The 25,608-nt window shown below is 39.6% G+C and overlaps 1 protein-coding gene across 5 annotated transcripts in view; it reads left to right on the top strand.

The window, feature by feature from the left end:
- The window catches only part of FLNB (filamin B), an 81,487-nt gene that overhangs the window by 11,274 nt on the left and 44,605 nt on the right, over positions 1-25,608 (top strand). For all 5 annotated transcript variants that reach the window (XM_039348089.1, XM_039348093.1, XM_039348092.1 and 2 more), the window contains exons 2-7: positions 20,029-20,277; positions 21,132-21,229; positions 22,061-22,208; positions 23,702-23,820; positions 24,872-24,949; positions 25,438-25,600. In XM_039348089.1, the coding sequence (XP_039204023.1) occupies positions 20,029-20,277; positions 21,132-21,229; positions 22,061-22,208; positions 23,702-23,820; positions 24,872-24,949; positions 25,438-25,600 (855 nt within the window). The remainder of the gene's footprint in view (positions 1-20,028; positions 20,278-21,131; positions 21,230-22,060; positions 22,209-23,701; positions 23,821-24,871; positions 24,950-25,437; positions 25,601-25,608) is intronic.

Genomic DNA, 25,608 nt, shown 5'->3' with positions numbered 1-25,608 from the left:
CACTGTAAAATTGGTCTACACAGTATTGTGTTTGGACTGCTGTAGGTTGTGTTTATGTACATGAGCTGGTTTCCATGTAACCTGCTTACTATATTTGGCATGTTGAAATGTGCATTGGCACAAAGTATTTGAAGGCTGTGATGGTGCAGTGGTTAAAATGCAGTATTGCAGGCTATTTCTGCTGACTGCCAAGGGTTTGATCCTCACCGGCTCAAGGGTGACTCAGCCTTCCCTCCTTCCAAGGTCAGTAAAATGAGGGCCCAGATTGTTGGGGGCAATATGCCGACTCCGTAAAACCAGAGGTTCCCAACCCCCAGACCGTGGACCAGTACCGGTCCACGGCATGCCAGCAATTGGTCCGCACAACAAGCAAAGCCCTATCTGCGGGATGCAGGCAGCACACAAAACCACACACTCTTTAGTCCACGGAAAAAAACTCTCTCCACGGAACCAGTCCCTGGTGCCCAAAAGGTTGGGGACCTCTGGCTTAGACAGGGATGGACAGTATTGTGAAGCGGTATATAAGTCTAAGTGCTATTGCTATACTAATTTGGATGTTGATATGGGGGGGAGGAGAGGTGAGCCCGTGGCTTGGTTTTCATTGCTGACAACTGTGTTGAGGTTTATATAGACAAAATTTAATTGATTGGTTTGTAAGGAGAATTTCTTTTAGCAAAACATGGCCTTCTGCAAAGATAGAGACCACCCAGAAAGAAAGAGAGAGTGTATGTATGTTTCAGGCTCACTTTATACTGTGCTTTAGGAACACTTCAAAGGAATGAGCAAACGGTAACCTCCATGATCAAGCAAGTTAACTGGGCCTCATGCCAACATTCTTATCTGTTCGAAACTAGCGCTGTAAGCCTGGCCATAGCAGGTACTCTACTAAATTATCTCATATATTGGGTGTGAGAAAACTTAAAAAGTATTTTTTTCTTGCAAGAAGGCTAGACATATTGCCTTGAGCCCCTGGAGGAAAAGCAGGATTTATATCTTAAAAATAGATTGCTATCTTCAGCATTGTAGCTCTCTTTATTGCTTCTTAGTATGAAGAGACTACTCTGACATAATTCAAAATACTCTTGGAGTGTTAATGTAGATCCAAGCTTTGGAATCCCCCTGTAGCTTCTTAGTCAGCTGAAGTGGTATGATATACATGGGAAAGAGGGATTCAGAATTCAGTGTTGTTTCAACTCTGAATCCATTTAATTATGATGCTGTATTTTCAAGTTTTAGACGGTTACACTATCCTTCAAAGATAGTCAGTGACTGCTAAGAAATAGTTTAATTATCACAAGTGAACTTTTATTTGACAGAATATTGGCTTTTGTGAATTATGCTTTGGAATTCAGTTTCTAAAGCATCTTTTTTATACTACTACATATAAAAAGTAAACGAATAACCCTTGTTCTTCAGTTATGTGTCAAGGCTGCCAGCTGTTAAGGGAAACATCTGGATTTCCTCTAGCAGTGGGTGATAACGCAGTTGAAAAACAGGATGGTTACAAAAAAACAGGATAATATGCAAAATATCAAGGCCTGTATTGTAGTATTGGTGATAAGGTTGGAGAAATACTATAATTAAGTCTGCTGCTGCTTTTGCCTTAGCAATGTTGATAATCCAATCTTTTTTGAAGGAGGTATCAAGATTCCTTTTTTCTTTAATCTATGGCTTATGTGTGGTAAAATATGAGTAATAAAAGTGAATTATCATTTGTGATTTTGTTTAGCTGATTTAAAATTATTTTGGGATATTATATGTTCTAGGTTTCTACCATAATCATGAATAAGATGTTTTAAAATAACTTAATTTGAGGAAGTATCTCAAGGCACCACATTTTAAAAGATGTAACACACTGTAAACTGTTTTCCATGAATTTAGGATGTTCAGGATTATTTTTTCAAAATGCTTTTCTTTGGCGTTAATAAAATCTGGCTGAACTGTGCATTCTTATATGAATGGGATATCCTTTTGCCAGTTTTGTTCATGTTGTGACTATGGATAGTTTCAGATGGAAAAAGTGAATCAAAGTATACATTGCAGTCAAGGATTTCCCCAAACAGTAATCAGTTTTGATTACTTCCAAAGTGTTGCTTTTGGCTTTGAAACCTATCCATTCTCCTTCAGTGCTTGGCGTGTGCTGCATAGAAGATACTTGACTAAACTATATCTGAACAGCTTTACTTATCTGTGCAGGCTTCTGTTGGTGGCAGCTGCCTAGATGTATCTTGATCCATACACAGCGTAAGGAAACATACTTGTTAATACTGAAGATGTTATGACCTGGAAGCTTCCTAGATCTTTTTATTAACATATGATTCCTAGTGCTGGGTAACTCAAGATCAGTTATTCTAATTGAGTATCTGAAGAGTTTTGAAATAGCAGTAGGCAGATATCCCGATGGGTTCTAATTAAAATAAAAAACACTATATTTTTGAATTAGAAGGAGGATGTTGAACATAAACCACTAAGGAAGGCGGAGTATGGGAAGCACAACCATTTTTAAATCCACTTCAATTTAGTCAGGATATCCTTCTCCTGTTCTCAATATCTTAAGTTTCTTTATATACATCCAGGAATAGCGCAAGGCATTTTACTTCCTCAGCTACTGGTGCTCCTTTTAATCACAGAATCTTCAGATAATAGGGTTGGGAGAGATCTTAGACATCATTTATTCCAATCTGCCACTCAATGCAGAATTTACTGGATCCTTTCTGACAGTTGCTTATCCACCCTTGCTTAAAAAACTGTAATGAAGGAGAAACCACAGGTCATGTGGTAGGTCATGAGCTTGTAAGATTAGAAAATTCCTCCTACTTTTAGCTTATTGGTTCTGGTCCTGCCCTGCAGGACATTAGGGAATACACTCCCTCTTCTGTAGCAAAAGCTCTTCAGGAATTTGAAGGCTGCTATCGCCTCATCCTATCGCCATCACATTAATTGCCTTTTTTTTTAAAAAAAAAAAATAAGCTAAATATACCTATAACCTTGTAGTGTTGTTCTTTGGGCTTGGTTTCCAAATTCTAACTCTTCTCTGAATTTCTCTGCAGTGTTTCTCTCAGTTTCTGGCAACAGTGTTTTAAACAGTGTTTTGTCCTGCAGTGTCAGCTGCATAGAATCTTCCTTACCCTTGGGATCAGTTCTGATGCTAGGTGATAATCTGCTATGCTACAGCGGTGAGACTTGAATTAAATCTAGCATAGAAGGGGCTGGTCTCTGAAGATTCTTTATGAGCATTATTCAACTCTCTCTTCGCAAAAGATCAGCCTTCTGATTTGTTTTTAACCAGACTGTCACCTGAAATTTGAATCGTCATGTTTTGGCAAGGACTAAAAGTTACTTTCTTACATTTTAATAAAAATAGCAGGAACTAATGTGCTCTTACACTAAAAAATTCACTTAAATAGCCATTGAAGAAAGGGAATGGAATTTAAATATTACATTGTGCCTGAATCAAACAAGTTGTAATGAGTTCCAGTTCAGGAAATGCCAAGTAGGTATTTCTTACTTTTCCTCTTTGGGCGAGGGATGGGAGAAACAGCAGTTGAAAATATGCTACATAAACACAAAAGGTAATGCGCCCAACCAGTTTAACTAGAAAAATATTTTTGCTGGTCTTCATTTTCTGTTTCTGACATAGAGGTATGATTTCTGCATATAAGCTATGCATATCAATAGGTATCTGTCCAAATCTATTTTGACATAAGAAAAATGATAAAGCATTTTTTTCTGGAGAAATGAGAAGGCAGCAGCTGATTTTAAGCCGCTTTTGGTGCTTTAACATTGTCCATAGACTCTGAGCCAAACGGCTTTTAAATATAACTCTGGGCTGTAGTCAAGGTCTGTTGTTTCAAATGGATGAAATTGAGCGTATGATACCGGAGGTGCTCCTTCCAATTCTGCTTTGAAGCAGCCCTGTTCTTGTCCTGTTGGAAAGTCTCTACTCATACTAAAACATTTGCTTACAATAGATGGATAAGCATGGGATTATAGTTTATGTCATTGCAAAGAATGTAAATCCCACAGATCCAGCATTCTCTGCTTAGTTTGCCTTGTTCTGCTACTTCTTCTGAAATATCAGACTGAAAGACTGCTTTTTATAGAATATACTAGTATTTGGCTAGTAAGAGCTGTTTAGTGGAAACAAACAAAAGCTGCTCATATAAACTTAAGGATGGTTTTTATTTTTTTCTAGCGTTTTCCTATGGTAAGTTTAGATTGGGTAGTCCTTCTGTATTATGAAAAGGACAATTAGGAAGCCCCCCCCCCAACCGAGGTTTCACCTTTGGACTGTAAAATTGGGGGAAAACTCTGTTCTACGGTCTATATATTTCACTGCGTTCTACTTACTGGAACACTAAAAAGTAGTTTCATGATATCCTGGATTCTCTTTCTTGAATGAATAAATATTTTCCAGCTGAATTCTAAGGCAGGCTGATAATGTGCTTCATTTTTTTAGAAGTTATTTAAATTTTTAGGCTGCCCAACTCAAAATGACCCTGACCAATTTGCAATTAAAATAGGAAAAGAACCATGGATATGTACAGGAACAGAGATTGACACCCATGGCAGCCCCAGGTTAGGTAGAACAGCCAGGTCCTCAGGGACTTCTGGAATGTCACCAAGGTGGGAGCTGTCCTGATCTCAGGTGGGATGGTGTTCCAGAGGGCAGGTGCTATGACAGGGAGGACAAAGCATATTGGTATGCTTCAAGATCTTGGATTTAAGTTTGGAGTTAAAATGATTGCATAAATCCAAAGAAACAGCATAGCTGTTTGGGTTGGACTTGTTTGAATAGAAGCTCAGAACCCTAAAGCATCTTCTCTTTTAATTTTTATAATTACTCATCTTTGTTTTCCCAGTTCCCTGAGCTGAACATTTTGCATGAACAGTGGATGCAGCAACCTTTTAAAAAGGTGGTGATTTGTGTAGCGAATGCCTGTGGCATCTTGGCCAAAGTCCCCTCAAATCTGGTGAGAATTAAAGATCCCTAAGCACTTAAGATGGTCTGATTTGAAATGAATAGCAATTTTGAGCAAGAGGCTACATATCTGCATGTATAGGCAAGAATAGTTGCCAAGAAAATCTTACTGGAATACATACTTACATCAATTTTCAGATGCTTCGGAAGACATCATTTCAGTCAAGGCTGAAATAAAGCAAACTGATCTCATCTCCAGTTTCTGGGTTTTTTTTCCCCCTTCACATACATGAGGACGAAGAGATGACCTCACTTATAAGCAATGTGCTTTGTGAAGTATAAAGAGAGGGCCTGCACTCCTGGGAATTAATTGTCAGTATAATGATTTTGTCAGTTATGTCATTTATCCAAAAATGTGTTGAAGCAAACTTTGAAGCAAAAATTCTATAGAATGACTATAGCAAAATTTTGTTAGAAAAGAAAACATTTCTAGGGGCTGATTACTCCCAGATCTAAATAACCTTGCTAAGTATCTGCCTCAGTCAGTTGGTGCAAATATGCAGCCCTGTCTTTGCCAGTGACAGGGCATCATTTCCATTGCTCCTGCTGAGATCTGCCACAAGTTGTTTGTGGATCTTGTGGCACAGGTTGGCAGTCCCTCTAACAGAATGATGAGTTTGGGCAAAATAATTTATGGTCACAGGCCTATTTTTATGCTGTTCCGTTAAGACTCTGTGCCAAACGTAGATTCCCAGTTACGTTTCAGATCAAGGCTGAAAATTAAAAGCTCCCAGTACTGTAAAACCTCAATTTAGTGTACCTCCGGAGGATACAACAGATACTTTAATTCAGTTTTCACTCCCAAGTAATGGACAAAGTCCATTGTTTCTGAAATATTTTGAACAATTGATGTAGTTAAACAAATGACATGAGTTGACACAAATGACATATTTCACTTCAGTTGTGTAAACTCATATTTAACAGAATAACTTTAACAAACACTACTTCTTCCCAAATACTTCATTAAATTCAGGGGTTTCTGTTATTATCTGTTGTTGTTGAGTCGCTAAGTTATTATTCTGAGTTAGCAAATAGGCTGATTTTGGGTAAAATTCTCAAATACTGAAATTTGTCATTCATTGCTTTATATAAACAAACTCTTTATCATTAAGGCTGCAGCATGTTTTCACACCAGAGACAGTGCTTACATGGTTAAAACATCTTAAAATAAATTATAAGAATTATCAAAATATAACAGCTGATTTCCGTTAAATTCTAGAATTACTAACACTTTTTCCAAAAACTAGAACAGTAATAAAATAGATGTAGTTTAAAGACACAGTAATATCCCTTTTAGGAATTAAAGAGTGTAAAAACATTATCTATAAATTTACAAATAACCCTGATAATTATAAACTCTTGTCAGTTTGAACTTCTGCAGTGTGTTTGAGCAGCCAAATGTTCTTTGTTCTGCAAAACAGCTGTAAATATACTGCACTCATGATGAGGCAACTGACATGTCTCCTTGCTTTACTTGACCACAATATTTATCTCCACCTCCTCTTAAAAGACAAATTTCATCATGCAGTGTTATGTCTCTACTAGCTTGATAACTTGAAAGTCTAATTTATTACAACCTTAGATTTTATGAAGCTGGCTTTGTTCCAGAAAAGCAGCTTTTCCTATGTTCAGAACTTGTTTAAGGTTTCAATTGTTAAGTCCAGGATGGGCTATCAGAAGGTTGCCCTATCCTGTTATAAGATACCTTTAGATCAGTGGTTCTCAACCTTCCTAATGCTGCGACCCCCAACCATGTGGTCGTAAGTCGAGGACTACCTGTATTTCCCTGTGAGTAGGGCAGGAGGCGCGCACGCTCCGCCTCCTCTCCTGCGGCTGGAGTGCACGCTGGGCAGGCCGAGGGTGCACGCAGGCCGTCGCCCAGCAACTGCCTCGGCCTGAGAGTGCCTTGCATGCATGGTGCTGCCCCCTATGCCTGCCAAGGCATAACTGGCAAGCGGCAGTGATGGCGCAGGCCGACCACCGGCTGGGCCACCAGCTGGCCCGGCCCAAGGGAGGTTAGCCACCCACCGGGCCCCATGCATGCCAGCAACCCTCCCTGAGCCCGCCGCTGTCCCGCTAGCCTTACCTTGGCCACCGCACGTTCGGTGCGGCGGCAGGCAGGCCCAGGTGCTCCTGGGCGACCATGGCACGCGGCAGCGAGGACGCAGGGCGACCACCGGCTGGGCCACCAGCTGGCCCAGCCCAAGGGAGGTAAGGCACCTTCCGGGCCCCACGCGTGCCAGCAACCCTCCCTGCGCCTGCCGGCCTCCCACCCCTGGCCCTCTTTTACTTACATTTAGTAGTTGCTCGGCAGGGAGGGGTAGAAACGTCCAGAAAGCTCGCCTTAGCTGCAGACAACTTGCAGCACCGTTTGCAGACTGGGAGTTTTGGTGGGCTCAGCAGGGCATAGACAGCCTGGACAATTCCTATTGGCTTTTGAAAGCCAATAGAATTAGACTCTATTCAAGAGTTTCGAATGCCAATAGAATAGAGTCTCTTGAATAGAGTCTATTCTATTGGCTTTCAAAAGCCAATAGAATAAGAGGGAGTAGCACAGCTAAGGAAAAGGGGAAAAAATGGCGGACTGCGTTGTTTGGCGACCCCCGTGAAATGGTCGTTTGACCCCAAATGGGTTCGCGACCCACAGGTTGAGAACCGCTGCTTTAGATTGCTGGCTTGAAAGATCAACTGAATCTTTCCAGCAGGTTCTGTACATTGGTAGTTTTTCTGTTCTGTAGAATTTTGTTTGTTCTGATTTTAGCTAACTCATACAGGTAGTCCTCAAATAACATCCACAGTTGAGCCAAATTTTCTGTTACTAAGACAGTTAAGTGAGTTTTGCCTCATTTTACGACCTTTCTTGCCATAATTGTTAAGTGAACCACTGTAGCTGTTAAGTTAGTAATTAAGTTAGAGTTCTTAAGTGAATCTGGCTTCCCCATTGACTTTGTTTGTCAGAAGGTCACAAAAGGTGATCACATGACCCCGGGACACTGCAGCCATCATAAACGCATGCCAGTTGCCAAGCATCTGAATTTTGATCATGTGACCATGGAAATGCTACAAGGGTTGTAAGTGTGAAAAATGTAATTTTGAACAGTCACTAACCTAATAGTTGTAAATCAAGGAGTACCTGTATGGAATCATTTGGAAAGTTCCCTCCATGTAAGGACCCGCCTCAGCTTAATCACCCAAGAAAGCAGCACTCTTCAAACAGGCATTGTCTCAAAAGGAAACTTTTATTAGGGGTTAGTGACAGTAGGAAAGTCAAGGTGAGATCTGGGGAAAATCCTGCTTAAACGAGTGGTCCTCAATGGAACCACATCTACATGAAGGGAAGTGTGTAGTGGGGTGCCCCAGGGCTCTGTTCTGGGCCCAGTGCTCTTCAACATCTTCATTCAATGATCTGGATGAGGGGATAGATGGGAACTCATCAAATTTTCAGACAACACCAAGCTGGCAGGAATAGCCAATACTCCAGAAGACAGGCTCAAGATACAGAAGGATCTGGACAGACTTGAACACTGGGCACTATCTAACAAAATGAAATTCAGTGGTGAAAAAAGTAAGGTTCTACATTTAGGCAAGAAAAACCAAATGTACAGGTATAGTATAGGGGGTAGCTTGCTTAATAGTAGTAACTGTGAGAGGGACCTCGGAGTCCTAGTGGACAATCACCTAAATATGAGCCAGCAGTGTGCTGCAGCTGCCAAAAAGGCCAACACAGTGCTAGGCTGCATTAACAGAGGGATAGAAACAAGATCAAGTGATGTGTTAATACCACTTTACAATGTCTCGGTAAGGCCACACTTGGTATACTGCATCCAGTTTTGGTCACCACGATGTAAAAAAGATCTTGAGACTCTAGAAAGAGTACAGAGAAGAGCAACAAAGATGATTAGGGGACTGGAGACTAAAGGATATAAGGAACAGCTGCTGGAATTGGGTATGTCTAATTTAATGAAGAGAAGGACGAGGGAGGACATGATAGCAGTGTTCCAATATCTCAGGGGCTGCCACAAAGAAGAGGGAGTCAAGCTATTCTCCAGGGCGCCTGAAGGCAGGACAAGAAGCAACGGATGGAAACTAATCAAGGACAGAAGCAACCTAGAACTAAGGAGAAACTTCCTGACAGTTAGAACAATTAACCAGTGGAACAACCTGCCTCCAGAAGCGGTGAATGCTCCAACACTGGAAGTTTTTAAGAAGAGACTGGACAGCCATTTGTCCGAGATGGTATAGGGTTTCCTGCCTGAGCAGGAGGTTGGACTAGATGACATCCAAGGTCCCTTCCAACTTTACTACTACTACTACTACTACTACTACTACTACTACTACTACTACTACTACTACTAAACGGTATAGTTAAGCTAGCGATCTTCCTTCTCCCACCAAAGTCATAGTGTCCATTTGAAATCCAGCCAATCCACAAGTGTCATGATATTTGGGTAACTGGCACAGTTGATGCCCATCTCAAGGTCTTCTCCAGTTTCGTTTCTCAGTAACTGTCTCCCTGATAAGGGAGAGACACATTCTTTTCTCAAGTGGAGAGAGGAGGTAGAGGAAAAATAGAAAGCGAAAGTTATCCCAAGCGAAAGCAAATCTCCTCCCCCCTCCCAGCAGAATGGCAGGCCCAAACAAGAGCACATATGCAGGGAAAGCAATAAGGGTTTGGGGGCCTGACACTCCAGTTGTTACACATGGACACAAGGGTTGCTATTTTTAAACTCTTATGAGTCCTGGAATGTCATAGTAAAGTTTTGAGTTATGGTGCTCATTCCTTTTCTGTTGTTATGTCATAACCATGAAGGGTTTGGAAGCTCCCACTTTTGTTCTTAATTAACTGCATTAATTAATGGTTTGTTTGAATTGAGTCAGTTTCAAGCATTAGGTGATGAAGCTGAATTAATGTTTATCAGGTTTAGTCAAAGTGATTGAAAAACAAATACAATTGGTTCCAAATGCTTCCTTTTTATTCCATCTGGTACAAGCTAAACATATGCATAATGGTTCATTTTTGTAATGTTATACCGTGGCTTGAAATGACATCATATAAGGTGGTTTCAGAATCTTTCATCTTTGTAGATAGAATAAATCATTTTCACTGGAAGTATTACAGAATACTTCTGATTGCAAGGATATCCTTTGATCCACTGTATGTGTTGTAAGGTAACTTATAGGCAGCAACAAAACGGACAGCTTATTGCTTGTTTGACATGAGAATAGAAATTAGCCTATGATTCTAGACTAAGCCTGCACAACTTTTACAGGAGAAAGGGACACATTGATAAATTAAAAATCACAGGTGACAGAGGATACCTGGCACCCAGTATAGCTGTTTGGCATGTTATGCAGACCTGCTCTAGACTAACACAGGAAGACCTATCTTGTTTCATAAAAGTTACTTTCTTTGAAAAATGTTTTTCTACATTTGCACAAGGTTTTACATTTATCACATTTTAAAACTGCCGCTCTCCCTCACAGACCGCCCATGGGCAATGCCATTGATAGTTCAGGGCACCATTGGAAATGTCTCCACATTTGTGGGTGATAACGAGATGCATTTCTGTCCAGACCTTCCATGTATCAGAAGGAATTTTGCCCAAGATAGAACTTGCCATTCCTTTGAGAAGTGAATTTTGTTTTAATTGAAAATTGATAGAGTTGCCTTTGGTGAGATGGGAAGTTATATAAATTTGACTAATATAAATAGTCCTCAATCACAATTTGGGCCAGAATTTATGTTGCTAAACAAGGTGGATATTAAGTGAGTCATGCCAAATTTTACAACATTTTTTGCTGCAATTGATTGAATCGTGCAGTTGTTAAATGAATCATGCAGTTGTTAAGCAAACCCATTTTACTCAATGGGCATTTTTTTTGCCAGAAATCAGGAAAAAATGCTGATAATTGTGATTATGTGACTTGGACATTACAAATAACTACAAATGCAAGCTTGGTTGATAAGTTCTCCAAATATGATCATGTGACCAGGTATGACAACTCAAGAACTAGGTTGTAAGTACCTCTGGGGAGGTCCAGCATAACTTTGAATGGATGCTAAGCTACCAGTTGTTAAGAGAAGACTACTATACCTATTTTTGGAATATGAGCAGTTTTTACTTGATGTTTATGGATGGTCTTGGTTGACGTTTTCTTCAATTCCATTCTTCATTTTTTTTCCATAAAAATTATAGCACCCCTGCTTCACATTGATTTAATGATTTATTTTCTGCTATGGAGGATAATGATTTTAACAGAATATTTTTTGTGGAAGTGGATATACACTGTGCTTGTAACAAAAACTTCTCTGTCCCTTAAAATATATAGTAATTTCTATTCAGTTTCTGAAATGATTACTAACCTTGAAAAAGCAACACAATGAAAAACATGCCTTGATGCTGATCATTTCAAGGATGAAGCATGTGTTCTACAACTGCAGATGTGTAATTAGCAGCTGTAATGGGAGAAGGCAACACTTCAAACCTAAGGAATGTCAGTGATGAAAGAGGAGAAGGTTATACTCCTGGGTTTGAGTTTGTCCAGCTCCCTTGCATTCGCTTCTTGGCAAAACCAGCAGCATCCTTCATTGGGAATTTTACAAGTACTTTTGAATGAATTGTAGTAATATGCAACTTGTAGCATCCTGGTCTCCTCTTTCTGTCTCACTGGTCAAACTAAAAATGCTAAATAATACACACTGCCCGCAGCTTTTACAGGACTCCCTTGTGAATACAGGAAAATACTGTGCTAATTTAGCTTGAAGAAGGTAACAAGTGGGGAGGACATCTGATTCCTGAACCTTGAAATCTCTCAAAGGAGATTACTCAGAAAGAAAGCCTGTTTAATCCCGGAGCAAATCCAGTACATGTTACAACATTGGCAAATGATTAAAAGTTTGAAGGCTATATTGGAAGGTGGAAGATCCTATGAGTTCCCAGGTGCTGCTACCTGCAACATCCATTAGCTATATTAACTTCTTCAGACAATCAACAGCCTGGTTTTTTTTAGGACTGGCAGGTCTGCTTACTTTGTCCTTCCATTGGTGATGCTCTAGCACAGTGGTGGCGAACCTATGGCACCTGTGCCAGAGGCAGCACTCAGAGCCCTCTCTGTGGGCATGCGTGCTGTCGCCCCGTGGCCCCCTCCTGCACGGAGCAGCGCAGCCAAGGACATGGCAGGTCGGGCAGCAGGGACAAGACTTCACCCTCATGCCCCATCACGTGCAGATGATGTTGTGGAGTGCAGGCAGAGGGTGTGGTTGCCATGGCGTTGCAGGGCCGCCTGGGTGATCTGTGGCGGGCCATGAAGGTGGTGGGTGGCCCTGTTGCGGGCGGGGCAGGGGTCGGGCGGGGGTGGGGCAGGCAGGGCATTAGACGGAGCAGGGGCGGGAGGCAGGTTTTGGGTACTCGGTCTCTAAAAGGTTCGCCATCACAGCTCTAGCACTTGCTTGCTTATGTCAGTAAAAAACACAACCCTTCTCTGTGTTGCAGTTGCTAAGGGAACTGACTATGGCAGTTTATCATGTTTCCGCTGATTGTCTGCAAATTCCTTGTATTGAAGCAGAACAAAGTTTTTAAAAAGCATCAAGTGTATTTGCTCATTGTTAGAGTCTGTGGGTCCCAATTCACACTACAGTGACTAAGCAGGGACATGAGCTTTATCTCCAATGGTGTAACAATTGGAATGTGAGTTTATCTTACGTTTCGGGAACTTTTGAAAGCAGATTACATTCTGGTAATAACAGTCTCTCTGTCTCTCTCTCTCTTCCCCCCCCCTCTCTCTCTCTCACACACACACACCAAAGTCCCACACAATATCTTTAGAAGAGTTATTTGAATTGCAACCTGAATAATCTTTCTGCAAGGGACTTTTCCCTTAGTAAATATTTAAGCTCATAATGCTTTGCAATTCATGATGTAAAGACTACAACTCACAGTTGTACTCATGGTTGAGAATACAACTCAATGAGATAACAACTCATGGTTAGGAGTTGGACAAAATATTGTTACTATCAAAAGTGTCAGTTTTCCAAAGTTTGGATAATATCCAAAATTATCTTGGAGCAAATATCTGTACGCTCTAATTGCACACTTTTTTTAGAACTGGCATTTGAAGGAAGCAAGACTTTATTGTATTTGAAGTCATTTCACTAATTGCAGTAACAGGAAACAATAGTGCACCAGACAGAACTGTCTCCTGGATAACCCCACATTTCTACTCCTATTGCACCCCACCCCTCATAGTATAGAGCAGTGGTGGTGAACCTATGGCACGGGTGCCAGAGGTGGCACTTGGAGCCCTCTCTGTGGGCACACACACTGTCGCTCCAGCCCCGCCTCCCATGGCCCCCTCCTCACCAACAGCCCCCCTGGAGGAGAATTGCCTCTGGATGCAGCCCATATGAAGGAGTGCAGCCAAGGACATGGTAGCCAGGCAATGGGGACAAGACTCCACCCTTGCGCCCCATTGCATGCAGATGATGCTGTGGGGCATGGGCGGAGGGCGTGGCCACCATGGCGCTGCTGGGCTGCCTAGGTGATCTGTAGTGGGCCGTGGAGATGGTGGGTGGTCCAACGGGCAGGGCGGAATGGGGACGGGGGTAGGGGGCGGTTTTGGGGCACTCGGTCTCTAAAAGGTTCGCCATCACTGATATAGAGAGTCCAACACTGGATTTGCCATTTATTGCATTCTGTACTAAAATGAAGACCCTTGTGATCAGTGATGCCTGATGTTCCACCTTCAGATTTATCTAATAGTTCTGAGTTTAGTTTTTTTTTAATAATTGCTGTTTTATTTAAATGTTATTCTCAATTGCTTAACAAGTTGAGAGATATCCTTATTAAGGTAGCGTTCAACATATGACCACAATTGAGTCCAAAATTTCCATTGCTAAGCATGGAAGTTGTTAAGTGAGTTTTGCCCCATTTTATGACCTTTCTTGCCACACTTGTTAAGCAAATCACTTCAGTTGTTAAGTGAATCATGTGGTTGTTAAGCGAATCTGGCTTCCCCCTTTGACTTTGCTTGTCAGAAGCTGGCTGGGAAGGTGACAAATGGTGATCGCATGCCCTGTGACAGTGCGATTGTCATAAATACATGTCAATTGCCAAGCACCCAAATTTTGATTATGTGACCATGAGGATGCTGCAGTGGCCATAAGTGTGAAAAATGGTCATAAATCACTTTTTTCAGGCCGTTGTAACTTTGGTCACTAAACAAATGGTTGTAAGTTGAGGAGTTTCTGCAAATGTTCCAAATAAATTAGAGATTCCCAACCTTTAGGAGCTGATTGGCACTTTTAAAATATTGCGACTGTGTAATGAACAGCCTTGCAAACAATGCTGCTGGGGAGGGGCTGGTCTATTTATAGAATGGCTGCCATTTAAAGCTTACCTTGGTAAATGCTGCTTTTTCACTGCTTGGCACAGTGCTTGCTACTCCCTCTAGTTCATTTCTGTACACTATTCCTTGCTATCCATTCTTATTATCTTTGGCCTCCTTTTGTAATGTGCCCATTTGGGCGCATTGGACTACAACCCCCTTCTCCCCTTTATTTTCTGTTTTGTAAGAAAGCTTGGGAATCAAATGTAGGTTTTAGGCTGGTGCTTTGCAGAATATACAATTTATTTTAAAAAGTAAACAGAAGGGCAGAGAAGTGGGTAGGGTGAAGTTCAGTGGGCACATGAATGCTGTATTTGGAATCCTGAAACTAAATCATTCTATCTCAGCCTCTTCTCTTACACATCACTGCTGACTCCTGATAACTACAGAGAGAAGTTAGTACAGTTTTCTTGGCAACCTTTTCAGAAGTAGCTTGTTAGTGTCTTCTTCTTTGGGCTGAGAGTGACTAGTCCCAAGCCAGCCAGCTGGCTTTTCTGCCTAAAGCAGACATGGTCTCCCAGATTCTAATCCAGCACTTCAACCAGTAGACCAGACCTGTGGAGGAGAAAGGGACACAATGATACATTCAAAATCATTGCAGGTTGGTGCACCATCAGGTATTTGATGGTTAGCGAAGCAGCAGTATTGGAGGCACACAACAGCATATGTTTTGTGGGGCAGTGGCTGTCCATTCCTGATGGTGGTGAATTTGTTTTTAAAAAATAGCAGGCCACATAATGCTGCTTGGTGGGCTGCTGGTAGCCAATAGGTGATGCAGACCTGTGCAAGCCCACTCATTTAGCTTATTTTACTCATCAAGTTAGATCACCATCCATAGATCATGCCTCTAAACAGGAAGTGAGGAACAGTTAGCCCGTATTTCTAGCACCAGTAACTATCTCCCCCTGCTCCCCTATTGTTGATTTTTCATAGCAAAAGTATTTACTTAAAAATAAAACCCCCAGAACAGGTGGGTTAAAATGCCTATTTCATGGGGTTGGGTTAGTGGTGAATGGGTCCAATCCCATCAGTATCAAAGGGATGCAAATTCCATACTGTCACCTTCATTGTAATGTATCAATGTCACCACTATCTGAAGGTTATGAAGGGGAAAATGTGTCTCTTGATTTCTGAAAGTTTTCCTGTCTCTGCTTTGACTAAAGAAATCTATTACAAGGTTTAACAACATTTGATTGTAATTTTTACAATTCTCATACAACTGTAATACTGCAATTTTTCCTGTAACATTTAACACAATCTGCTATGATACTGTGTAATTTAAAATTAAGGAGATGAAAATAGATCACTTACTATGTATTGTTTTATTGGTTTCTGTAAAAAAAAACTTCCATTGTTTAAGAAAATCTTCAGGAGGTCTGAGCAAATCATACACTGGGCTTCTCATAAATTGAAGTGTCCTGAATAGTTTGGCACAGCATTTCTTCTTTTTGGCTATTTTTCCTAATGTGATATAAATTCTTACACTTTGCAACAGCTCAATAAATTATAGAATTCTAGCAGAGTCACAGCATTGTGCAAGTTCGGTTTGTGGGTGGAAATTGTCACAGTCCTTATACTTTAAAAGTACATTTTGGCTGTTGAGCAATTGCTGTTGTAATCTGGCATGTTACAATACTGTATTAAAATACAAGATGAAGCTACAAGGGGAATTTCATCTCCTGGAGATCAGTATCTGCTCTGTAAGCATACTTTTACATCTACTATTAAATATTGCAATATACCGTGTTTTCCCCCAAATAAACTCCACCCCCCAAAAAAAGACCTACCCTGATTTGTGGGGCTGGGCCTAATATAAGCCCTACTCCAAAATTAAGCCCTAATTAGGTCCGCACCCACTCCCTCCCACCTGGCTGCCGCCACGGGGCAGGGGGCCATGCGGCCTCCTGTCACAAGCGGCCAAAGCAGAAGTGGGCCAGCAGCCATGCGAGCTCTTGCTGGATGGGGCTGTTGGTGCTGCCGCTGCGAGGCGAGGCAAATGTCACAGAAAATATAAGACTCCGCTCGAAAGTAAGACCTAATGCCTCTTTTGGAGACAAAAATAATATAAGACTGGGTCTTACTTTCGGGGAAACACGGTAGTTAAACATTGTTTCTCAGGCCTTAGGTTAACTTAATACCTTAGTTCAATTGCCTAAGTAATTTAAGATTACAATCAACAATGACAGTGTCTGGGTGCAAATTGCACTCTTAATTGACTAGGCAAGAGATCAAAGCTATTAACATTAAAATTATTGCCTGCAATGGAAGGAGTTTTATTATTGAATACTTAGTGCAATCCGCTTGCATTGTAAGGTTTCGCTCTTAATCTTACCTGGCAAATAAAACCTACAGATGGCAGCATCTGGATCACTTCACTCGGACAGGTGAAGGCTTTCTAGGTCAGGTTTAGTAAGATTGTGCAGATTGTGATTTGAAAGGACAAAAAGGGCTTTAACCTGTGCATGGACTCACACCTGGTGGCAGCTTTTTAAACCAAACACATTTTGCATCTCAAATTAAGACAAAGAAACTTTGTTGTTTGGTGTTGCATGAATCCCAGAAAAGAACTTGTTTGCATATCCTAATATCTGTGGGCTTCTTTTCTATAATTTCTGCACAGTGCTTGTTCATTGCAAGTTGCTTCATAAGATATTCAATTATTAGAGCTGTGGAATGCTTTGGATTTAATTTAGAAATGTTTCAGGTAGTTGCAAATGCACTCCAGTTTATGACTCATTAAAGCAGTTATGTCTTTTCTGGGATTATGCAGAAATTGCAGCTGCACAATTCTGGAAACATACATAGTTGGCTTAGTGAAACAAAGTCAGATGGTGCATTTTGTACTCCTGTGTATTCTGACGTACTTCTTCTAAATCAAATCTGAAATACTGCTCAAATCCTATTAACTTATAGTAGCCAGATTTAAATTTTGCATTCAGTTGTTAGTTTGTTGTTACAGCAGTTTAAGAGTACTTACTATCTAACAACAATAATTGGGTCACACAACAAGATTTATTGTGGGTTAGCTGACTTTCCAAATCCAACTGGCCATCGAAATATCATTTAGGAACACAATATATTTGCTTTTGATTTTATTAACACTGAAACAACCTATACAGATGTGGTAATGGGCATTGGAGAATCATTTTGATATAGTGGTTAAGGCATCAGGCTAGAAACCAGGAGACTATGAGTGCTAGTTCCACCTTGGTCATAAAGCCAACTGTGTAATCTTGGGCCAGTCATGTTCTCTCAGAAGGTAATTGGCAAACCATTTCTGAAAAACGGACAAGAAAACTGTAGGGATTTGTCTAGGTAGTCTTTGAGAATCATACTAGGCCAGCCAGAATTGTCAAGTTAGCACCCTTGCAATTTAAATTATTAATAATATAATTCACTCATTCTAGATTTTCCCCACATATATGTTATTTAGAACCGAAGAACAACAGACAGCATCATGCATAAGATTAGCATTTGAAAGGTCCCAGATTCAAACCTTGCATTGTCAGGCCTAGAAAGGCCTAGAAACTATTTTTTTTTCAGAGCTAGTGGCAGTTAATATAGATAAATATTACCTATCTAATCTAAATGGTATACATCTTCCACAGTGCATAATTAACTTCAGGAATTCATTTGCACAAAGCATGGTGATGGCTGCTAGTTTGGATGGTTGTAAAGGGGAGTTATATAATTAATGAGGAAGAGGTCTTACCAAAAGTTTTGAAGAATCAGAGTTATCTCTGGGCTGAAGGTGGCATGCTTCCAGTAGTCTCTACAAGGACCCACAGTGACTACAAGCATCCCAAAGGCAATTACTTGGACACAATGAGAAACCAAATGCGAGATGGCCTTGGGTCTTGGCTTAGAGTTTTATTTGAGTATGATATCACTGTCTGTGTTCTTAAACAATTGGTTAAGAAAATTTTGCTAGTAGTTTTAAGCAAGCGGAATTCTTTTGCTCAAACTTTAGGCATTGTGCCATTTTAAGCATTTATTCCATAACATTTTGTATAAACTTTCCCCCCCTGAAATCTGTAATTAAATTTCAAAACCTTGGGTTAAAACTCAAATGTGAGAGCTGAAAAACAAATGGTTCAAACCCTTGTGTGATAGATTGTGTTTAATCCTTAGATGTAGTGATTTCTAATCTTCATTGCTCCTATGCAACACAAGACTCATTCTTGTCAGCCAAAGTCCACTATTTAAACCAGAACAGAATTGTAATCTGACAGAAGAGCAATTGCCTAGTGTTACTAGCCAGCTAGACAACTCTCTTGAAATCTGTATTCCAGCTCTTCACTCTCATCTCTTTGGCTTTCAGTCGGCTTCCTGCTCAGTTAAATATTAAGCCAGAGCCTCTAGGAACATAAGTGAAACATTAAGTCTCAGGAACAATTCATTCTTCAGGAAGAATGATAGTAAATATTTTCTTTCTTTATGTATATCTATCAAAAACATAAGCTTATATTCCTGCCCACTGTCACTACCATGACGGTCCAATGAAGCTGTACAAACATTATTTTCTTTCTGAGAAAAGGTATTATGCTAAAGATGATAAATTTGATGCTGTTTGAATTGTGAATGGAGTTCAGACTGAGTAAGCTTTAGATTCATAGAATCTACTTTGTGTTTCACTATGGCCCTGATATCTGTCAAATAGGATCAAGGTGCAGATTTTGCAGATCACTTAGAAATTGTCAGTAGATCATCAATATACTTTCTGCTGAGATCACAATATGCTTAAACTTTGTTGTTTCGTTGCCTGCCTGGGGCTAAATTGAATCAAAGTTAGGAATTTCCAACTGTTCTTGGTTAGTGGGCCCATTTAGTTTATTGAGATATTGCAGGGGATGCCATGGTGGGCATGGCTGGTTATAAAATATCTTCCTATTGAAGTTGCTCTTTATCCCTTTCTCTCTCTTCATAATGCTCTCTATTAGCTTAAGTATGTCTTTTGTTTTGGCAGGCAGCCAAAAAAAGCATCGGGCTGAAAACTCTATACTTTTTTTTTTTGTATGAAAGCCTCTGTCATATTTATTTTTGGAAATAAAGGTTATGGTTGAGACTGGTTTTTGGCTTTGCAGTGTGCTAGCTTTCCTTATAATTTTAGTTAAATAATCAGAAATATGGGTATGGAGAGTTGACAGATGCCAAGAAAGGAATCTGTGGTCATGTTGATGTCCACATGAGTGCATTGGGAATCCAAGCTTCTGACTGTGATTCATTATAGCAGACTAAATACCTTCTTTCACATAAAAAAAAGATCCCTGGGCTAAGAACGTGTCTCACTTAAGGACAACCAATAGATATAAACCAGCTGCCTATTACTAAAAATGGTGGATGACATTCGCCTTCCCTGAGGTGAGAAACCACTGATCTGTTCGTGCTTTCACAAACCACTGAAGCTGTGTGTTTTTAATATGTAGCCTGTTTTCAGCGGTTCCTGAAGGCATGGTGCAGCTTCAGCGGTTCCTCAGGTTGAGGAAAGACAATGTTGTCTGCCATTTTTAATAATAGGCAACTTCTTTATAAGTACAAGTTCCGACTTACCTACAAATTCAAGTTAAATACAGAATTAGGAATTCAACTTGTTCTTAACCTGAGGACTGCCTGTATAAATGTGGCACTTAATGGAATGGCAACTCTCTTTTTTCTCTTTTCAGATAGTAAAGCTATTGTTGATGGAAACTTGAAACTAATCCTAGGATTAGTTTGGACCCTTATCCTCCATTATTCAATCTCTATGCCAGTGTGGGAAGATGAAGGAGATGATGATGCCAAGAAACAAACGCCTAAACAGAGACTCTTGGGATGGATTCAGAACAAAATCCCATATCTCCCAATAACAAACTTCAACCAAAATTGGCAAGATGGCAAAGCACTAGGCGCCTTGGTTGATAGCTGTGCTCCAGGTAAGCCTCCTGTGATTTTTCTTTTTATATCGCATATAGCAATAACTGAGAGCTTTGAACATAAATAACTTTTTTGTAACCTGCACTTGCACTCAGCATTTTGTAGGCTGCGAGCTGTGGGAGACATTGGGTAGTGCTATGTGAACAGAACAGAATTCTGTGTTTGATGTCACAAATTTTTTTTTTAAAAAAAGAGACAGCTTTAGAGTGTACACTACTGTTTTAATTTTTCTGTTCCAAAATATTGGGGAACCATGCTGTTAATATTTGACTGCCTGGTTCTTTGGGGGACCACCCAAAAAAGCTTGAGAGGTGTATTTATTTTATTTATCTGTATCCCTTTATTATTTTTACAAATAATTCAAGGCAGCAAACATATTAAATGTACCTTCCCTCTATTTTCTCCACAAAAACAACCCTATGAAATGGGTTGGGCTGAGAGAGAGTGACTGGTCCAAAGCCACCTATCTGACTTTCATGGCTAAGACTATCATGGAATGAGATTTCAGAGCTTGTCTTTTAACCACAATATAAATTGTTTTCCTCTCTAAGAAAAGCTTTGAGCTTGATAAGAGCCACAGCAATTTAGTGGCTGTACTGGTTGCCATCAACATCAGTATTTCTTACAAACCCCGCATCCTGGGAATCTTTAGACTTGTTGTGTGCATTGTAAAAGCAATTCCTCCCTCTCCCTCCTCCCCAAGTGGGGTGGGTGGGTTTTGGGCTTTGCACTGAAAGCTTTGGCTGCCAATCTCCACTTTCTAATTTTGTGCCATTCAAATATTTTTCTTTGGCTAAGTGTTCATGCTTTTTTAATGACAGAGATTTAACTTTTCCCAAATTCCTATCTTCAGGTCTCTGCCCAGACTGGGAAAGCTGGGATCCTCAGAAGCCTGTAAATAATGCTCGTGAAGCTATGCAGCAAGCAGATGACTGGCTAGGTGTCCCTCAGGTATGGGAAAGGGAGAGGCTTCAGTGTATCTAAGGAGTAGCCTATAAACTAAACAGTCACATTTGATTAACGTTTAGGAACAGCATTATTCACTTGTCAGAATATGGAATGTGACTAATCCACTAATGTCTTTATGCACGATTTAATGTACTTCTTGCATGAAATAAAAGTGGCTACTCTGTGAAAGCTTCTTTAGAATATATTTGAATTTGAAGGATTCATTTTTCAATATATATATATATTTTACAAATAGTACCAATTCCATTTTTAACTGAAAATTCATTTTGGCTCTGTCAGAAATTCAGATTGATTCTATTCACAAAAGGATTCAGTTACATCAGAGCTTATAAGTGTATAATAATCAATCTGAATGCCTACAGAGCTGCTCAGTTGTCTTTCTATTGTAAAAATAGGAAAAAAAATGTGGCTGGAAATGTTTGCACTGGGATCCAACATGTCTCAATAGCACCTGGATGGGATGTTGTTAAAGTAGATTAAAGACTTTGTATGTTTTTATGTAGATTTCAGATCATGCCATTTATAGTTGTTTTTTTCTGGGGGTGATGAGATATCTAAACATGTTAATATATAGGCATATATTATTAAAAATATATGGTAAAACTGAATAAAACTTCCTCAGTTTTGAATAGCGGTAATAGTATCATTTTAATAGGTAGATTACAACTTGATGTACATTTTTGAAAAGGCTATTTGCCCTTATTAATGCATTTAGTTAACCGTAGTTCCAAGCCTAAGCAAATAGTTAAGAAGCAGGAATGTTGGCAAGGAAGTTGAAGGCCCACTTAACACTGTCCTTTAATGGTTTTTTAGGTCATCGCTCCTGAAGAAATCATACATCCTAATGTGGATGAGCATTCTGTAATGACCTATTTGTCACAGTTCCCCAAAGCAAAGCTGAAACCAGGTGCACCTTTGAAACCTAAGCTTAATCCAAAGAAGGCAAGAGCATATGGCAGAGGTAAGGTCCTATGTAATTTGGCTTTGGTCCTTGGACTTGAGTTAGTGTATTGGTTTTATTTTTGGAGCCCTGTTTTGTTTTGTTTGAATTTGTCTGTGTGGTTTTAGGTTTCATATGTTTTTATAGGTTTTTGTTTGTTTGTTACACTGTGCACTGTATTGGAATTGGGCAGCTATAATAAATTTAAATAATAAATAGGCAACACTTAGCATATTTATAACTCTGATGGAAAAGCTAGTTGATTCTTACTATGTAACCAAACATTTATATTTCACTGTGTTCATTTTGTGCACTGCTAACATTCAGAAATGTGGAAATTGTCCAAAAGGCACTCCTACTTTGATATGAATTCCCCAATGCTATGAGAACCAGTTCAGCAAGGCTATTATTTTTTGTATCTGTAATGTTTCTTTACATGACATTCTTGAGCAGATTATTGTTGATGTCCCTAGACTTAAGCCTTTGTATTCCATCACTATCAGGAAGATGTAACTAGCTTGAAAAAGTAGATGAAAACATGGAGACAGTTAAGTCATAGATATTATTTGCAGCAAGATCACATCACCCAAGGATATTTTTTTAAAAAAGTACACACATACAGAGTTTTGGAAAAAGGTATAAGTTGGTTTTATTGTATATTATAAGCTATTTTTATTAGTAGTAGGACTTTTTCAAATCTAGGGGAGCACCTGAATTGATTCAGCTTTATATTAACTCATCTTTTGATGGTTTGATTGGAGGATCATTTGACTCCTCTAAACAATGGAAAGAATAGTGGACAAAGGTCTCCCTAGAGCAGTGATTCTCAACCTTTCTAATGCCGTGACCCCATAATACAGTTCCCCATGTTGTGGTGACCCCCAAGTGGGTGTGGCCACCAATAAGAGGGAGTAGGACAGCTAGGGAAAAGGGAAAAAAATGGCGGACAGCATGGTTTGGTGACCCCCATGAAATGGTCATTCGACCCCAAATGGGGTCCCGACCCACAGGTTGAGAATCACTGCCCTAGAGAATAACAAGATTTCTTGAGGATAGAGTAATCCAAGATAATGGAAACATGCCTGTGTTTTAAGGAACAAAGCTATCAGAATATGTAGGGATTAGGACCATGCCCACTTCAATTTATATGTATGCAGTTTTCACCAGCTATTCTTGTGCTAGTTATGCTCTATTTTTTGTATTTTATGGATACTAAAGTGTATCCTGTAGGAGAAGATTGTATAAATACTTGTTTTTAGAAATCTCATAGACACATGAGGGAGAAGAAAACATTGAAACAATGGGAATTACTGGGTCAGGAGTATTGGAGCATTGCAAAGCTAGGTTTACGGGATTGCTGGCCACTATCTTGGATGACTTAAGCAAATCCATAAACTTATCTGCCAATGGTGATTCGTCATGATAGCTTAATTCAGTGTTAACTCTGAGAGCATATCAAGATTTAGTAAATGAATACTTTTACACATGAGCGTGGCTTTTTTATGCGTTTACAGGAATTGAACCTCATGGAAATATGGTCAGACAACCTGCCAACTTCACTGTTGATACTATCAGTGCTGGTCAAGGTGAAGTAATGGTTTTCATAGAAGATCCAGAAGGAAACAGAGAAGAGGTGTGCATATTGATGAATCTTGGGTAGAATAAACAATTACTTTGGGTTATTCTCTCGTAATTGGAAAATGATGTTCTTGCACAAGTGTAATTATTTATAATGAATTTCATGGGACTATAGTGTGACTAATACAGTGCATGCATGAGAACTGGGATTCACTCCTTGGTATCTCCAGTTCAGGTACTAAGCTATTTATTCAATTTTTATGTCAATTATCTAAATTCTTAGAGAAGCTACACAGTTAGAATACAGTATATCAAAAATAAAGGAAAATGCAAAAATGAATGTGAAAATTAACAATTAAAATAATGGAAAAAAAGATGTGTTTGGTTGTTCTAAAGGCAGAGAAACAGGAGGCCAAATAGATCTCCCAGAGACATTCTGTGAGGGATGCAGGAAAAGTTGATCGAGCACCGCCTTTTCCATGTATCTCAACAAATTCTAGGACACCTTCAGCTATTGATTTTAATCTCTAGACATGTTCATAATGGAAAAGATTTTTTTCAGACAGGTCCTAAGCCGTTCAGGATTTATAATGGGAGAGCTTACTCTTTGTTATCCTGTCGGTAGGCAAAATCATATCTATTTCAATACACTTTTCATGTATAGATTGGTTTGATTGCTAAGGTGAATCAGTAATACTCTTTACTGATGGATTTAAAATTGAAATAGGTTTGATTTGGATGTTTGATTATCATTCTGTTATTCTTGATAGCTTCTCTGAGTGGCATTTTCGATGGAAATTTAGACTAGAGTATGAATCCAGTAAATAAGTTTTGCAGTGGCTGTTGCATTACAAAACAATATTAGACAGTTCCTTAACTAGAAAATTAAGAATGGCTCTTTCATGTCATCTTTTATAATGCTGCTCTAATAGAAGACTCTGTTTCAGTGGGAGAATTTCTGCTGGTGTTTGTTTGGCATGAAAGAGATACTGTGAGGTAAAGTTCTAGTGGAGGAGCATTTTCCCCCAAAAGTGCTATTTTAAGCTTAGATACCAGGAAAAGATTGCAATTCTGAGTGAAAATATTGAGCTAATGTTCCTTTTTAGGCCAAAGTGACACCTGACAATGACAAGAACAAGACATTTGCTGTTCAGTACTTGCCAAAAGTTGCAGGTCTTCACAAGGTAAGGCAATCTGAAGACTTTGTACGTAGGGAGGAGAACTAGAACTGAACTGAAAAATGTTTTTGTAAATGTAGGGTTGTAATAGAGTATGGTGCTACAGCAATATTTATCATGCTTCACAAAACTCCTTCTGAAATATGCATTTGCCACCCCAGCATCTTGATAGTTTGGCTTACCAATTCTTCCAAGGTTGGTAAAATGAGGAGCCAGATTATTGGGAGCAATATGCTGGATCTGTAAACCTTTTAGAGAGGGCAGTAAAGCTTCCTGAAGCGGTATATAAGTCTCTAAGTGCTATTGCTTTTTTAAGAGAAGCAGTTTGGATGAGCTGGTTATGGAAAGAGATGGCTTTGGAGATATTTGAATAGTATATAATCACAACAATTTTCAGTGGCCAGGAGATGGTCTGTCACATTTTGCATCACTTGCCACATGCATTGCAGTTGTCTGTTATATCTAATATGAACACTCTTAATTTTTTTTTTTAGGTTACAGTTCTGTTTGCTGGCCAGCATATTTCAAAGAGTCCATTTGAAGTAGATGTTGATAAAGCCCAGGGAGATGCCAGTAAAGTAACAACCAAAGGTCCAGGCTTGGAAATAACAGGAAATATAGCTAATAAACCTACTTACTTTGACATCTACACAGCAGGTAAGATG

Source organism: Crotalus tigris, unplaced genomic scaffold, assembly GCF_016545835.1.
Source record: "Crotalus tigris isolate CLP2741 ecotype Arizona unplaced genomic scaffold, ASM1654583v1 scf7180000018122.1127207, whole genome shotgun sequence".
Taxonomy (NCBI): Eukaryota; Metazoa; Chordata; class Lepidosauria; order Squamata; family Viperidae; genus Crotalus; species Crotalus tigris.
Note: the sequence above shows the minus strand (reverse complement) of the source record. Positions and strands in the feature narration are given on the sequence as shown.